The following is a 17,702-nucleotide window of genomic DNA, read 5'->3' as shown; positions in this document are numbered from 1 at the left end:
CTAACTGAGAGTAAACCTTGTGCTTGTTTGTTTGTTTCAACAGAGCTCCAAATCAGAGGATACGAAGTCCAGTGATTCAGCCAAAGACAGCGGCAATCACTTCTGAAATCTGTCTTATTAATTTCCTGTTGCCTTTGCTTATTTTTTTAGCATCTGTTTTACAAAGAAGCTCACATCAACCTGCAGGCTGAAACCAATTATGTATTCACTCTCTCTCAGTCAGTCTGCCTGTCAGTCCCTGTATTGCTCTTGCCTTAATATAATTGATTTTACCTATCAATAAAGGCTATTTTTGCACCATGACCTTTTTCCTGGTAATTCAAATGATTCCCAGTGAAGCTAAATGCCACCTTACAGCTTTTCAATCAATTCAGATTCAACATGAATGAGCAAACACAAACCATCCCGCTGATGTGCTTGATTAAAAAGCGTCTTATTATATACTTTCCAGCATTGTTGACTGACGTTAATGGAAAAATAATAATTTGATAAAGCACAAAGGTTCCTGTGCCCTCCCGAAGGACTTTAAACAGGAACACGCTGCCAGAAAGCTTTGGCACTGATACAACAAACAAAGTGATACATTCAAATATAATAGGGAGCAACAAACTCTGGAGCCAAGTGTACAAATGCTACAACATTTGTTGTTTGCACACAGTTTAGGACAATCTGTTATATTGTGCTTGAGTACGATTTGGAACAAGATTTACTTTTATTTCAAACCTAAAAACAAATAAAGCTTTTGGGAATAGTTTGATATTTGGGAGATAGAGGCTTTTTGAGTTATATGACAAAATGTAGATCACTTTTTATTGCCTGTTTGCCAACTCTGCTAGCTTAATTCAGCATTTAAGGCAGGCAAATGTTTAAAAAAACTATGAAACTCTGAATTGACCAGAAAGACACAGGGAACAGACACAGGAAACATAGACAAATGTATAAAGAATGAAGAGAAAACACCAAATGAAATTCACCGGGGTTAATTAACAGATGACATACAGGTGAGCACAGAAAACAGGCGGGGAAAAGACAAAGACAGGAAGTGTAAAGTAAAACGTGACACACGGGGGGAGGACTTCAACATAAAAGAGGAAGTAACAGAACTAAAACTAGAAAGTTGCAAGCTGACCTTCTGGAGTCCCCACAAAGTTTTTGGTATGCAGGAATGAGAAGCTCTGCTGTGGCGATGACTGTGTGGTTTTTAATCTATGTTGATATTGCTCGATATGAGCCCGTTGGTTCCCTGAAGAGTCTCTCCTCTGAACGCTGGGTGATAGGGAGTGTGAATTATGAAAGAACAACCCAGGATGGACGTGTCTGCAAGGCCTGCTCCCTTGATGTGAAGAACTCTTGTGGGCTGGAGGAAAGAAAACAACCTCGTCGGGTGGCGAGCTGATTTCCTCTTTTCTCCGGCAGCAAGAGACAGAATTTGAGGTGGAGAAACATCGCAGCCTTCAGGCCAGTGTGGAGCTTTACTTTATGACTTGTGTTATCTCGCCCTCGCTCACTTTGTTGCCGATTCCCTCCAGATACTGCAAGTCATTCTTGGTTTATTCTGAATGCAACCCTCAATGCCCTGACATGTAGTGAAGAAGTGAGGTGGGCAGGAAATTAGCTTAAGTCTTACTTTCTTCATCGACTTTAGTGACATTTTAATAAAGATATGAAGATAAAGTGTGAAAAGAGCAGAAAGGTTATTGCATATGACGATTATGTATTAGCAGCCAGCTCAGTCAATAAGGGACTTAATGTGTCACCTGCATTGGTGAAAGGTCATTATGTTAGAGAAAATCATTCAGATGAGGCTGTTTTAATGAGTCGTAGATGTGGATGAATACCTCAAATTTGCCCGCTGGTGGTTTTATGTCCTCTTGGTTCTCAGTCAGAGGTGATTTAGAACAATGGAGACATTTCTCCTTTCCCTTATTAATACCTCCATTATCTGGTGCCACACTGACCAGCGAGTTTCTCCACAGCCAATTTAAAGTTGCAGGCTGGCCTTTTGAAACTCATGCAAAGTCCTGCTTGAGTCTGGAGTGTGGATCCTCTGATTAAACCATTGCTCCGTGACCACAGAGTGATTTCAGACATCTATCTTACTTCTGCCAAAAAAAGAGGAGGAGGGGGAATCGGGTTGGTGGTTAAGTTAAATGATGTATAAGGCAGTATTATTCTCCCAGTGACTGAAGGCACTGCATCGCTTGACTGACCAACAGAATCATCTCCATCTAAAACACCAAGACTGCTACCAAAATATTAAAACCCAGGATACTAACCGATAAAAACCTCTGGTGGGTTAAATTAATTAATTTAACTTATTTAAAAATATGACTCATGATTCATGGCTTGTGATATTTATCAATTTAATATTACAGTTAATGATCCTGCTCTGTCGCTCCTTTGCTTTCAAGATGGAAAGCCCGTCAAGAATTAAATATACACATCTCATATTCATTATTGGTGTTACTTTTAGCCTCTGAAGGCACGTCAAACTCTTGTCGTTTAGTTTGAAGCTTTAATTGGAGCTTCATTTTGTTTGGTGCTGTCATGTCATATTAATGGGTATAACTTAAGTGCTCAGACGTCCACATTTGTGTCTGTTTAATTAGTCATTATATCAAGTTTATTAATATCCTGAATCCTCAGAGCGTCGTACAGGCTTTACATGAGCAATCACAGCATGCAGTTGCAGTTGAGCAATAAGCACATTTTGTTTCAGTTTGATAGAATTTTGGGAAATGTCGATAAGAGTGAAATGCACACCCATTTATATTTTTTTATTTAGGATTTTGTATTTTAAAAGACCGAAGATCCTTCTGCACAACCACAGAGGACGCAGCAGTTTTGTACAAAAGTGAAATTTGTTCAAAAGAAAGACTGGTTCAGTTTCTGTAACGAACGTGCAGGAAAATAAAGTTTGTGTTTGTAGGTGTATCCATCAATCAATACATAAAAAAAACAACCTTGTGCTATCTTGAACTAAACAGGATTTCTGTAAAGAGAACCCTGAAGCTAAATGCAATGTGAAAATATTGATTTATTTTTGCAGTGGAGACATATTATGCTAATTTTCAGATTCACAATTGTATTTTGGATTACTACTAGAATAGGTTTACATGCTTTAATGCTCAAAAACCACATCAGTGCTGCAGCTCTGTAGCCCCCCTCTATCTGAAATGCTCCTGTCTCTCTCTTAAAGGCCCCTCCCCCCCACTGCTCTGATTGGTCAGCACCGCACACCGTGTTGCCAGTCAGCTCTGTCATGTTTTCAGCTTCCCCTTATAACTTCACTTCTCCCGTGAATATAGGTTTAAATTATGCAAATATGTGACATGGTGATGCAGTGTGATGTCACAAAGTCACAGAATTGACTGTGGGAAAGAGGAGCTCCCATTGGCAAAACAACTGGGTTTCTTTTTTTTCTTCTTTTTAACAGTGCACAACCTGTAATATCTTGTGCAAGTGTCAGAGCTGTAAATGAGGAGCTGTCTTGCAGGAACATGATCTATTTAATTACTTTAATGGGGTGGGATGAAGGTAAAAATGCGCAGCTGTTCTTCTGATATCTGGTGTGATTAAATGTATCATGATCAAATAAACTGACGGACGCATGCACATATACTGCACATACAATTTTGGAGGCTTAGTCTAGGTGTATGTACAAAAAAAAACCCTGTATAATAATAACAAAACTGCAGCTCATTAGCTGTTCACCCAGACAGATAAAATCATCAAAGAAAAAAAGACTGGATACATTTTTTTTAAAAGTTATTTGAATTCTTACTCCATGTGGACATGAGTAAAGCCCTGCTGAACATGAGAAGCTTTTCAATTTATTTCGGATGGAGTAAAAATGGTCAGTAAATTATAGATGCACTCACTGTTGGCTTTTTTAATATCTTTCTAAAGTGACACAGCTGCACACAGCTCCTCCTGGGCCTGAGAGATCTGCAGGCTGTTCAGGGCTGTTGTCTGCATCAGCCTGAGTGGAGGATGACGGACATGGCTGAGCAGCCCCGCTCCGTCAGAAATCATAATGAATTTCATAATGAGCAGTTGATGGCAAAGTAATAAAGGTGGTAATGTGAAAACAGTGATACTAATATCTGGCCCAGTGGAAGCAAATTCGTTTATAGCTAATTTCAAGCAAATTATAGATAAGCATTGGAAGACTTCCTCATAAGCTTTGTCATTATTGTTGAAATTGCAGTGCGGTTATTGTATTGCAGCTTCATGTGAGCCATAGCGTCATAATGAGAGTTGTAGTTATGATACTTGTCCACTAGGGGGCAGTAAAATATTGTGTTTGGGTTAAGGAGATGAATGATGAAGGATTACACAGACTACTTGCATGCCTGTTGTGAATCCTCAGAGGATAATATGACAAAGAAATTTAAAAATCTTGTTGTTCTGTAAGGCATTGCAGCACCGTAAAAGAAAGCCTGAATAATAAAACGTGTTGTGGTCTGCTGTAAGGGCAGGAGAGGTGAAGAAGTTGATTTTTCTGTACAGACAGGTTGAGTGTTTTCTCACATTAGAGTGGCAAGTCGCCCCTGTGGGAATCGAAGGTTCAGTGAATCTCTGGTTTTCACTCCTGCATCAAGCAAGTGTCGGCTACAACATCATGTCACAGCTGAGGGGACTTTCTGCTCCTCTCCGCTCAGAGGCAAACATCCTCTTCATCAAGATGGCAGCCATTCAGCCAAAACATGAAAGGGAAGTCATAACTATGGAACTGATAACGCCTTCTGTTGCGTTCACCTTCATCATGAAATGTACTTCCTTCTGTCAGCACACGAGGAATGAGACAGGGAAGTTATGCATAGGTGATGTCATGTGAACACAAAACCTGCATTGTTCTCTATGAAGACTATTATGAGCTGTGTTTTGTGGGATTTTATCAAAAGTTACCTGGGAACAGGCCAGTTAAAGGGCAACTCCACCAATTTTACACATGACTGCATATGTGAAAATAGTAGCATAAAGCCTTTTGTGGCTCCAGAGGAAGCTGCATGTAATCAGATAAATTGCCTCCAGTGATGTCACTCAGTGGCTACGTTGCATTGTGGGTAATGAACACACCATGTTTCTTAAAGGAAGACAAATGCATGAAATAAGAGAGGTGAAACTTCTGGTTTCTTTTTTGGTCAAATATCATATGAATCCAATGCTAGACCAGTGAACTGCTTTACTCTAATTAATTTCAGTCTGATATTCCTGAGTTTGCATCTCCCTTCTCTGTTACAGTCTTGCAGTCATTCAATTCAATTCAATTCAATTCAATCAGGCATTATTAGCATTACGTGTTGCCAAAGCACAATTAGCATTATGAATAAATTAGGAAGGAAATTAACAACCAAAAACACAAAATCCCACAAAACACAGCTCATAATATTCCAACAATGCAGGTTTTGTGTTCACATGACATCCCCTACGCATAACTTCCTTGTGTGTGACCAACAGAAGGAAGTACATTTCATGATGAAGGTGAACGCAACAGAAGGCGTTATCAGTTCCATAGTCATGACTTCCCTTTCATGCTTTGGCTGAATGGCTGCCATCTTGCTGAAGAGGATGTTTGCCTCTGAGCGGGGAGGAGCAGAAAGTCCCCTCAGCTGTGACATGATGTTGGAGCCGACACTTGCTTGATGCAGGAGTGAAAACCAGAGATTCACTGAACCTTTGATTCCCACATATATTGTATGTATTTTCACCCCAAAATTGATTGGTAATTTCTCCCTGTTTTTTGGAATTTTGGAAATTTGTGCAAATTCTTCTTCCAACTTTGGGAATAATTGTTTCCTAATATGTGTGTGTAATTGTGACATTGTGTTAAGAAGTGTAGTTCTGTCTCTACAGCTCTCTCATCACAATAACAGTGAAGTTCTGCTTGTGACTTGGATTCTTGCTCCCTTTAGTCTTTCATCCTATGATCAGTGGTTAAAGGTGCGATATGTAAGAATTAGCCAGCTGTTGAATTCATACTCAGAAGGAAGAGGGTGCGGCATACAGTATCACCAAAGTAACCGCTTACTGATGCCAACTGTAGCTGCCATTAACTAGCTAGCTCAGTTAGCCGTGCAGCTAGCGGTTCAGAATGGGAGCTCAAAGCACTGACCATGTGTTGGTGTTTATATGACTAACTTGCAGCAGGATGGACCAGGGGTTAGCTGGTTAGCATGCTAAACATGCTTTGCAACACAAAACATCCTCGTCATCCATGTTTTGAAAGTTTTCACCAAACATTCTTACACATTGCACCTTTAATTTAAAAGTAGGCCTACGTTGTTGTTTTGTCTTCTCCCACCAAAGTTAAATTCATGCACAAGGTCAGTTCTCTCATTCCAGCAGTTTGGCTTTGGTCAGCAGTGTTTTGATCTGCTGCTTCGCTCTGTCCCGTCAAGGTCTTAAAATTTAATGCAGTAGTCTTAAGATAGCTGGGGTTAGGACACACTATAAATTTTCGTCACCTCATAATGTGTCCTTGGTGTCTGGTAATAGCATCAGAGAGTCTGAAAGCCAGCGTAGTACAAAATATAACAGCAGAATGCAGCCAACAGTGTATAATCTCTCTTTTGTCTCCTCAAAGCTTTCTCCGTACTCTCACTCAGTTCTTCTCTTCTATTTTTCTTAATTACTGCGTTAATGATCCCAAACAGGCCGGGTGAGTTCCTGTTTGTGTGAGTGGGCATTGTGAGATGAACTCAGTGTCATCTCTACACCCAGGATGTGACTGTCTAATCTGTTACATAGCACGACAGCTGCCATTGGCGATTAGCTCTGCTGTTTCATTTTGACAACATTGCTCATGAGTAGAAAACAGTGGAAACCTAAAACAATGTGGCTTTAAGAGCTGCTTCTTATTACTTTTAGTAATAGTGACTTTATTTATTGTACCAGATGCTTCATTTGGCCATTGCAGAATTTTAAAAAAAAAGTGTTCAAAAGGACTAATCAAGATCAACTAACATCAGCCTGTGTGATCATTTTTTATTCTTTTTTTCCTGACAACTGATGTTCCAGCTCCAGCCTGTAGAGTGCAGTGTTGAAATGTGCCACCACTGAGCTCTCCCACTCTGTTTGATGTAGGAAGCCAACGTGTTGGGAACATAAGCTGTTGAATAGCCTACACAACTCTATAAATCAAGGCTGATAACGGGCCAGTTATCAGCCTCCTCCCACCCTCTACTCCTCTACTGTCAGCTCACTTTCTTCTCGCTGCCTCCTTGTAATTGTCTAGTTCTTACTTTACCAACACTTCATCCCTCTCTGCGCTCTTTCCTGCCCATTTTGCCCTCCCCTCTAACACTCTTGATGCTCTCTCCATCTCTCTGACAGGTTCCCGCAAACAGCTGATGGGGAGCAGAAAGTGGAACAGTGCTGCTGTGAGTTTAATGTTGCTCCTTGGTAATCCGTAATCTGACAGCTCATCAAAGCAGCGTGCCGCTCACAAGGACATGTGTGTGTGTATGTGTGTGTGTAATGTACCACATGTAATCTGTGCTTGGAGGCTTGTTGGTACTGGTTATGTATATGTATAATGTACCGTAGCACACATACTGGATGATAGACTGCAACACATGGTTTAGACTTAAAATCGCAAAATTGCAGATGACAGGGTGTCGGAGTGTGTCGTTGGGTAATGGACAGGAAAGACATGACGGTATTACAGTATTTGCAGAAGTAATGACAGATTGCAATGCACAGTTAAACCTCAGATTTACTGTAATGATAGCTGACATCTGTAGACATCCACATGTCTGCTTTCTGAATGATAACTCAATACATTATTTTACAGATTTCTTTTTTATATACTTTGTTGGGGAACAGAAATACTTTTGTAACTGTGTCAGGTAGGGCTGCGACTAGTGATTATTTCCATTGCCGACTAATCTGTTGATTACTTCTCTTTTAATTGATTAGTATCTTGGTCTATCAACTACAAAAACAATAATTAAATTGATTCAATTAGTGTTTTCCAAAGCCCAAGATGACATCCTCAAGTGTCTTGTTTACAACCCAAAAATATTCCACACATACAAAAAAAAACAAAAAAACTGTACTTTTATGGAACTTTTGATTATTTTACAGATTTTGAAATGCATGAAAAATGTCTATAAGATCACAAAATAAATGCAAATGTACATCTCTAATGTAAATTAACATGAAAAGTCTGTAACTGGACACCCATAAGATTTTTTTTAATTTAAAATGTTACATCCAAGTTTACAGTAACACTAAATTAGAAAAAAAAATTAGCAACAATTAGTAGTTTTGTATCAGCCAATATTAGTTCTGTAGTTACATTTACAAGTTTTGTGTAGTTATTTCTTTGTTCATCAACATATCTTGTATATTATGACAGTTTTCACAATAAAAACGTGTTTTTATCGACTGTCTGTCAATTAAAGGTCATTTTATTGTTTTCATGTATGTTAAAATCTACATTTAAACATCAGCCATGCAGCTAGCAGTCCAAACTGGGAGCTCGAAGCGCTGCAGAGGTGCTGCGGTTTACACCACTAGTGCAAGCTATTTGGAAAGGGACATGACGGGGCTAGCCGGTTAGCATGCTAAACATGCTTTGCAACGAAATATGTAGCTGCCATCACGTCAGAACTGTTCACATGCCGTTGATGCTTTTAGTTATTTAATGAATGTTTTCAACCAAAATTCTTTTAAAATTGCGACTTTAAATTGTCAGTGCCAAAAACCCATATGTAGCCTAAATACATGTACAGTGTGTGACTCCTTAAAAACCAGCGGCTTCTCGAGACTCAAGTACATCCAGGTAGTATGCATTAATCAATGCCAGCTAATGTACGTTCGCAGCATGTTGACAGCCATGGTGATGATCAGCAGTATGTCATGCCTGCTACACAATATGCTTATTTATCTGAGAATTTTGGAAATGCTATAGGATACTGCAGCACGACTTAAGTCTGTATAGGGGCGGAGTGGAAGATTGAAGAATTACGTTTTCCTCCTGCTCAAAAGGTCATGGTGTAATTCACATGTGACAAAATGTCTTGTTTAAAAAACAGGCGCTGCATTACATCCATGACTAAGACCATACAAATTGGAACAGATCTCGAGGCTCAACCTTTCCGGGCTGTGACACTGCAGGCGGGCAGAGTCAGACATATGATTTCTACCAGACAAGAGCAGTGATGGCAGCGGCTCTTCTTCTGTCTGACTGGGCGGATCACTGGAAGCGGCAGTAGAAAGTTTGGAAAGTGGGATGCATGTCACCCTGCAACACGTTTTATATAAGTGAGACTAATAAGCATGACATTCACAGGTAGCAGCAGGACAGCCAACAGCAGAGCAGGATGAGTGAGTCTGACATCTCAAATCGAACACCTAATTGGTGACGGCCATACTGTATGTGAAACTGTCACGTGGAGTGCCAATGTGAGTGTGTGTTGGTCTGTGTGTGTGCTCTGTGGCAATACATTTTCCATCAGATATCTCTTTGGCCTAATGATAGTCTGAGTATGCTAGAGACTGGCTGCAGGGAAGAGGAAATGGCAAAGGAGGAAGATGGAGGGAGACTGAAAGGAGAGGATATTATCTGTTGGTGGACGGAAGAAGTAGCCAGTGAGGTGCATTGTGTTGAGAGTTTTGGACTTGGATTACATATTGTTAAAAACTTCATCTTATCTTGTTTCTCCGCTCTTTGTTTTTTTTTATAATCACACACCCTTCCTGCATGTGCACTCACTTTGACACTCGCATGTAAAATAGCATTTTTTCCATGATAGATGTGAAAATGCCCCAGTAGGAGAATCTGGTCGATGCTTTTTTGGCTAATTGTCTGTTACTCAATGGCGTGACCTCTGCTCTAACCTCTGTCAGAGATAATGGTCATCACAGCCACAGGCGTGGACCATACAGCATTTCTAGTTAAGATCACGACTGCAATTCAAAATGAAATCCCTCGAGTGCCTAAATGGTGCTTGTGCTTACAGCCTTAGGGACCAGTCAACTTCACCGGTGTCACACCTGAGGGAAACCTGACCTATTAAGTCTTTGCATTCTTGAATTTAAGCAAACATTATTTAACACATCTCTTCATTTGTCTACATTAGACCTGGTTTCCACCAATCACAGGTGTCTAGAGGATTAGCTGCGATAATTAGTGGACTGTACCCTGGGAATTGTAGTTTCAATTGTGGGAATTTTACACTACAAGGACAAATGGCGTGTGAATGTGGGACACCGCTTGACATGTCCACCTTTCCAGCCAATTGTAGCTTACAAAAAGTTCCAATAAAATACAACAATAATAGATTAATACTAAAAAAATCATATTCCCTCAGCAACTCAATTAGGATTTCTTCACCTTCCTGCAGGACAGGGGCCAGCAATCTTTATACAACTCATTAAAGGTTTGCCATAAATTATACATAACATTTACTTTACAGGATAACAAGTCATTGAACTAGGGGGAAATATCAAATAAGAGACTTGGGATGTACCCCAAAATGCAAAGAATATGGCACAACAGCAAATCTACCAAGTGAAGGTCTTCCACCTAAACAGATGGGCAGGCAGAGGAGAGCATTAATCAGAGAAGCAACGAAGTGTCCAATAATAATTCTGGAAGAGTTGGAAAGATCCACAGCTCAGATGGGAGAATCGGTCCAAAGCTGTGCACTCAGCAAATCTGGACTTTATAGAAAAGTGGTGAGAAGAAAACTGTGAGAAATCTTGATAGTTATTTGCCAAAAGACAAGCCAGAGATAAAAAAACAAAAAGACTGGTCAAATGGGACCAAAACACTGCGCACCACCCTGAGGATACCATCTCCACAGTGATGGCACCATCATGCTGGTACTGGGAAACTGGTCAGGATTAAGAGCAAGATGGATCCAGCCTATTGTGAGACAATTCTTCTTGAAACTGGGGCAGAGCTTCACCTTTCAGCATGACAATGACCCAAAGCTTACAGCCAGTGTGGCACCGGAACAATTTAATACAGAGAATGATGGACTCAGTCAAAAAGCCCAGACTTCAAACCAATTGAGACTTGAAAATTGCTGTTCACAGGCTGTCTCCATCCAATCTGACATAAATTGCAGCCTAGATGTGCAAAGCTGGCAGAGACAAACTGTACCTACCACTGCAAAAAGTGGCTCGACCAAGTATTGACTCAGTGGGGGGTGAATACCTGTGTATACAACAGATGTCTTGATTACTGTTTGTGTCGCAACAAAATGTTATTTTCACCCCCCTAAAGCAATACACGCAATACACATACTGTGGAAAAGTCCAAGGCACTGTGCTGAATGGCCATCTTTTCTTTTCTTAGAAAAGTTTAAATATATTTGGCACGGGTTATATGTTTTAATGAGTTTCTCTGGTTAAACTTCTCTGGCACAGTTTGTAGATCAAATTAAATTCCAATTACCTGTAGCTGTCAAGTGTTACACAAAAACTTTTGGCGGCGCTGCGTGTTCTTTTCAAGCTTTAGTTTACAGAAGATTTCCAACTAAACAGTCTTGAGCTTTTGTCAAACAAAGTGTGCATTCAGTAGAGCGGCAGCCTTTGTCTCTTAAAGGGATTGTGTGAAAAGCCACACTGGCCATTAATGTAAAACGGTTCCAGCGGTCCTCAGGGGAAATGAGCATAGGTCTCGTGGGGATCACCCTGGCTATCGGACTGTCCGCCCACTGATTAGGCAGTTGTCACCAGAGGCCTGGTTGCCAAGGTAACCGGCCTCTGTCACCTCCTGTTCTTGTTCGCCTCCCTGCTGCTCTCCACTCTCTGCTGCGCCCTCACTCTCCGACAGTGTCCTTATCTTCTTCTTTTCAAAGGGCAAGGGTTCGCAAACTTTCTCATGCATGCATCTATGTGTGTATGTATATGTCTGTGGGTTTTGTATGACTGTATGAATGTGTGTGTGTGTTAGTAACAGCGTGTCCGTGTCACGCAGGGTGGCCACTGTCTCCCCTGGTGATGGATTGTGATGCCAATCTGTTGCAGCAGCTCACAACAAGTCTGTCATTACTGAGCTGGAAAGGCAGAGAGAGAAAGAGTTGTTCTCAATACACCCTTCCTTTTCCATATCATCCTTCTTTTCCACATTTTTTTCCTTTTCCCCCTCAGTGTTTACCCCCTTTTTTCCCACCTCTTCCCCATCCATCACCTCCATTCTTTCCTCTTCAGTGCTTTGCTTCCTCCCGTGCATTTTTTCCTTCTTTTCATCAACCTTTTCGCCCCTTCATGTTTCTGTCCCTTTCATCTTTGTCTTCCTCTTTTATGTTTTTACATCCATCGTTTCCTTTCCGTACTTCACTGCCTCCTGTTTCCATGTCCTTAATCCTCCATTACCCTCCACACCCCCATTCCATCTCCCTCCGCCACTCTTTTACACTTCCTTTTCGCTTGTCTTCCTTTTTCCTCCTCCTTACTACTTGTTTCCTCTCATCTGTAGGTGGGGAAAGGAGAATTGGCAAGAAATTGCTGCAGAGGCAGAGAAGGAATGAGCAAGAATTGTGTTGAAATGGAGATGAGATAGCCTGAGTCAAACTGTGCCACCAGCAGTAAGTATAACTGGAGAAGCAGTGAGGGATAATGGAAAGACTGCAGGGCGGAAGTTCGTGGAAACAACCTAAGTCACACCTGTCTAAAGCCAGTAAAACAGCTGAGACGAATCTAAAACAATAGCTGCGTTAGCATGGAAAATATTTTTTCAGTCTGATTAGACTGAGAGATTCTGATGAGATTCCAACTTAAAAGGTGTTAAATGTAAGAATTTTAGTTCAAAACATTCAAAAATGAACTTAAAATACCAATAAGAATTTGAAGAAATATCACTTTTGACATTTTTTCTTAGATATCTTCAGAAGTTAGTATACCAACCCGCTAGCCCTGGGCTTCAAAACCTCTTTCTCCCAGTGGTCCAAAGCGGTAAACACCAAGATTCCCCTGGTAGTCCGGCTGGCTGCAGGACTAATTGAGCTAACAAGCTGACAGGAGCTACAGTCGTGTGTGTAAAAAATATACAGTTAGCAGTTGCTCCGGTGATATGCTGCCCCTATTTGTTAGGAGAATGAATTCAAGGTGCCTAATTATTATGTGGACATGGTTGCACCCTTAAAGTAATCTGATAAACACCCTCTGGGAAGAGTGTAATCTGCCAGAAATATAATAGAATAAGATATTTTTTTTTCAACTGTATTGAGAATATTCAGTTTATTCATTAATTTGTGCTGTCTGTCTTTACATTTTTCACGTTCATGTTTATCAGAAACAGATTTATCGAGCTAACATTAGCTAATGTTGTGATGTTTGATCGGACTTACCAGTAATGCAGCAAGTCCTGTTAATCCATAACTCTTTGTGGGTCAGAACACCTTTATCGTTTTGATTTTAAGCCTTGTAATGTTTGTAGGCTGCCTTCAAACTTCTTTAGCAGTTCTTGAGTTGGTCAATTGTATTATCAATGGTATTGTTTCAAGCCTTTGAACCATCAAGGCTTTCAATCTTTCACTCCCTTAAGACCTCCAACAAATAAGTTGTATCAGACCACAGGCCAGTTTTGTTTTGCTCCCGCCATGTTATTGTGCCCCCTGGAAGCAATGTCACATACGATGTTACCCCCACATGGGGTGAACGTGCACAAGACAGAATATATTTATTTCAGCCTGAGAGAAATGATCGGCATAAGTGTTTACATGTTGGTGACGGTACTCAGTCATTCAGGTCATGGTAATTCTAAGTGCTAAATCGGAGGCAACTGGACTTCTTCAGATCAGAGCTGAAGAAGCCTCTTAGTCGAGAGGTGAAACGTCTTCAAGAAACTGAATCAAGTCCAGTGCATCAAGTGTTTACATGGTTATTATTTTCCTATTGATGAGAATATCAGAGGCTTGCACCACACCTCTCGATCTGATAGACAATTCATTCAGATCAGGTTGGATTGGATCAGTCTCTTCCGACTGAGGTGTTTACATGAGGCATTTTTCTTCTGATTGGTACATTTACTTTGATTTTTAATGGAATATTAGGGTCCTTGTCAGCGCTAACGAGACACACATAACTGTTCTCAAATACCCCAAAACACAGAGCTATTGTCGAGGAACTAAAGCACCAACTGTTATAATAGTGCGAGACACAGGTGTCAAATGGTCTATTTTGTTATCGCAAAATCCACCTGAAAGTCAGACACAAAATGTACCAGAGAGACAGAAAAAAAGATTTGTGAACCTGGGCACAGATAGATACCTGACCCGTCCATCTGCAGATGAGCGTGAGATTGCTTTCAAGAGAGTGAGACACACTGCTGAGAATAATTGCAACCTGGAGAGAGATGGAGAATAAAGAGAGAGAGAGGAGCTGTGAGTTCAGAGTCACACCCTTTCAAAAAGCTCCAGGACATCCAGATCCAGGAGTGATGGTCCCTGAGCCCTCGAAAACACCCCCCCCCCTCCATCTGTGTGTGCCTGGCTGCCAGATGGATGCGGAGCTCTGCCTGGCCTGTAATCAGAGCAGCACAGACCCTAACTCACAGCTAACCATGTGGACCTGTGTGTATTGCTGAATATATTCCCCCTCTTTACTGCTGGTTGCTGCTCATGTTCTGTTTCGTTCTCACTAAACTGTTGTTTGTTCAGCTTATCACCCTATTTAAACTGCACTGCTGGCTGTAAAATATGCCGCACAGGAAATAGAAGTGACGACGACAGCAATTTGCAAATGTGATGACAAAATGCAGGAAAAGTCATTTTTAATCTGAGTTGTTGTGAATGCAAAGTGCAGTTTGTGCTCTGAGGACAGCCGGAGCCTTCCCAACACTTTCGTCCTCCTCCATTGTTCTCTTGCTCTCGCTCTGCTTTTGCGTTTTCTTCTCTTAGCAGAATGGTAATTGGTGTAAGACTTAATGAAGGAAACTGGCAGGTCCCGCCGGACGGCCAGCTCTCTGTATGAGTCTAATTAAACACAGCTTTCTCATTGGTGCCCCTCCTTCTTCTCATCCCTGTTTTCTTCCTCTCCTCCCTCTCACGTCCCTGTGATGCACAGTGGGCTTATTAATTACTCTGGAGTTTACAGATCAGCATGCTCCATCTCAATGTCATCCAGTGTGAGAACATACAAGAGCACACATGGAAATGTCAACTCTAGCGCTGACGCTCTGTTTGCGTTAACATTGCTGAAAGGCTGCTGACAGAGCTATTGTTTACCATCTTTCACCAGATGGTTTTCTTCTTGCATTTTCCCAGGAGCGAGTGTGCGTCACTGATGTAAAGTGTGTATCAAACAGGTAGAGTCACCATCCCCTGTTCTCTCAGATCGAGATACAAGTGCGCAGCCATCTCTCTTCTCTGACAACCAGCAAGATAAAAGGAGGTAGACGCAGCAAAAACAAAAGAACAAAGACACCAGCAAATGAGCGAATCAGTGGCTAACATGAGTAGAATACACTTAAGACTGAGTCATTGTTTCAGATGCTGCAAAGAACGCATGACAAGGAGAAGTGTGTATCAAGGACAACTCTCCCAATAGGGTAGACAACAATGACTTTATAAGATTTCTTCTCACATAAAAATATAACCAATGTTTGGAGTTAAAGAACAGGGGTTTAAACCTGTTTAACTCCATGGAAACTTTAGAAAATGAAGTTAAATATGCATTACTGTCTGCTAAACTATTCTGTTTGGCTAGGTTTAGGAAAAGATCACGGTTTGGGTTAAAAGAAGTTAATTCACTTCATTTATGTGCATACAAAAAGGCTCTACACCTACTGTTTGGTTAACAAGTTAGGTTTGTCTTGCACTTTGTATTCCTTAACTGATGCCATGAGGTGGCGGTTGAGCGCAAGTGGTTCTCCTTACAGTGTGCAGAGGAGTATTAACCAGCAAACAGATCAGTGATCTGTTTATATTGTACGTCAGGCTGTATATTTCTGTTCAGCTAATGATAGGACTGGTGCTTGATGTGCTGTACGTGATATATTACTTGGAACATTATTGTTCTCATTAATTTCTTTGTTGACAGAAAACCACACACATAAATACAATCCAGTGGAGCCATCCTTCCTTCTTGACTTTATTATCCTCATTTCCTGAGCCAAGTCCTTGCCTGTGTTTATACTCCCAAAAGTGCATCCCAGCCTTAAGTAGTGATCTGGCTGACAATCCAGGTTGAAAGCGGTGATAAACGCAACTGATGACTTACAGTCAGCTTTAACGAGCTGAAGTCCAAACTCCAAAAGTGTGAACAACAAAATGGCAGGTAACAAAAACTGGCAACAAAAGAGAGGCACAGAAAAGTACCAAAGTAAAACAAGACTGAGGAAAACACTGAAAACTACGGGGAACAAATCAGGAACACAGGGAACACACAAGGTTCGGGGAACAGGCACAGGAGACACAGGACTGACGCTAGGACAAAAACAGGCAAACCATCGTGGAGGGAGGGAACAACACAGACTTAAATACAAACTAAACTAACAAGGGGATGAGGTGCAGGTGGAGAGACACCGGGAACAGGGCAGGGCTAACAAGGCTGATGTGAGACAGGCTTGGGGACGGACTAAAGAGACCTGGCACACCAGGTACCGTCTATTGGCTCAGGAGCAGTGCACTCTCGAAGAGGTCGGTAGTGAAGCCCAGGTGTGTGAAGTTTGCACCACGTTCATATATCTAGAGAATGTCCACAGCACCAGGGGAGGTGATAATACAGAAACATTCTCTCCTGTAAGTTGAAACAGAGTTATTTTTCTGTAGAAATATGAGTCTGTCAGTTCACTAGATTGATCCAGCGGCTGCATCAGGGCTTGTATTCTGCAAGCTTGTTCACAGTCAATATGGGCAACAGTGAGTCCACTATGTGACAGTTCACTGCAGAGATCCAGGATGGCTAGGATAAAACACGTGAAATAGAATCTGCCTGAATATACAGTACCGTCACATCAACAAGTAAAGAGGTAGAAAAACTGGTCGGTTTGTTTTGCTCTCGAACTAAATGTATTTTGTGTTTGGTTCATAGTTGTTTGGCGTTGGATTTATACTCTTAGGTCATAATCATATTTGTTAGAAACTTATATAAAGGTAATAATACCTTAAAGGAAAGCAACTCCCTATGAGATCATAAAAAGCATGTAATTATTTGCTCACATTGTCAAAATAATAAAAGCTTTGAACAAAGCTCCCACTGAGAACAAAAATGCATTACTGAGGAGAAACCACCCTGTGATAATTGATAGTAATGCTTAAAGAAAAAAAAATGGACGGTTGGTTATTTCAGGAGTAAAGAGGAATAAAAGGTAGACTCAGGGGGAGCTCAAAAATATAATACCTTGAAAAAGATGGCTCATGTCGGGATCAGCAGGGGACTACCCCAGAGACTTTGTCTGTTTTGTTGAAGTTTCTTGCCAGAGGTGATGTGTTAATGCGCTGCAGCGTAGCATCTGAAAAGTCCTGCTGAGCAGAGGTGGTAATATAAGAGCAGAGGGCTTCTTTTACACTAATACAATGATGACATTAAGGTGATCCTGGTACTGTGCATGCTGCTCCTGTGGCACTTAATCTTACTGAGCCTTTATCAAAAATGTAGATATATAAAATGTATAAGGTTTCTGCAATCAAATGTCTTACAATGACTACACTTTGTTATGAGCTGTGTACTTACATTGTCCCAAATGTTTCCAGCAATGTTCATATCCACAAATTTGCTAAAGGTATGTCTCATTTGGT

General features: G+C 41.0%; 1 protein-coding gene and 1 long non-coding RNA gene across 2 annotated transcripts in view; one reads left to right on the top strand and one right to left on the bottom strand.

The window, feature by feature from the left end:
- dock2 (dedicator of cytokinesis 2) overlaps positions 1-303 on the top strand; it is a 105,949-nt gene extending 105,646 nt beyond the window's left edge. The window contains exon 51 of the mRNA XM_084353531.1: positions 44-303. Within this exon, the coding sequence (XP_084209657.1) occupies positions 44-106 (63 nt within the window). The 3' untranslated portion in view covers positions 107-303. The remainder of the gene's footprint in view (positions 1-43) is intronic.
- Positions 1-17,702, bottom strand: part of LOC311257708 — a 61,234-nt gene that overhangs the window by 2,960 nt on the left and 40,572 nt on the right. The window lies entirely within an intron of this gene.

This window comes from Pagrus pagrus (assembly GCF_965226575.1).
Source record: "Pagrus pagrus genome assembly, chromosome: 5".
Classification (NCBI taxonomy): domain Eukaryota; kingdom Metazoa; phylum Chordata; class Actinopteri; order Spariformes; family Sparidae; genus Pagrus; species Pagrus pagrus.
The sequence above is the reverse complement of the archived record's forward strand: the minus strand, read 5'-3'. Positions and strand labels throughout refer to the sequence as shown.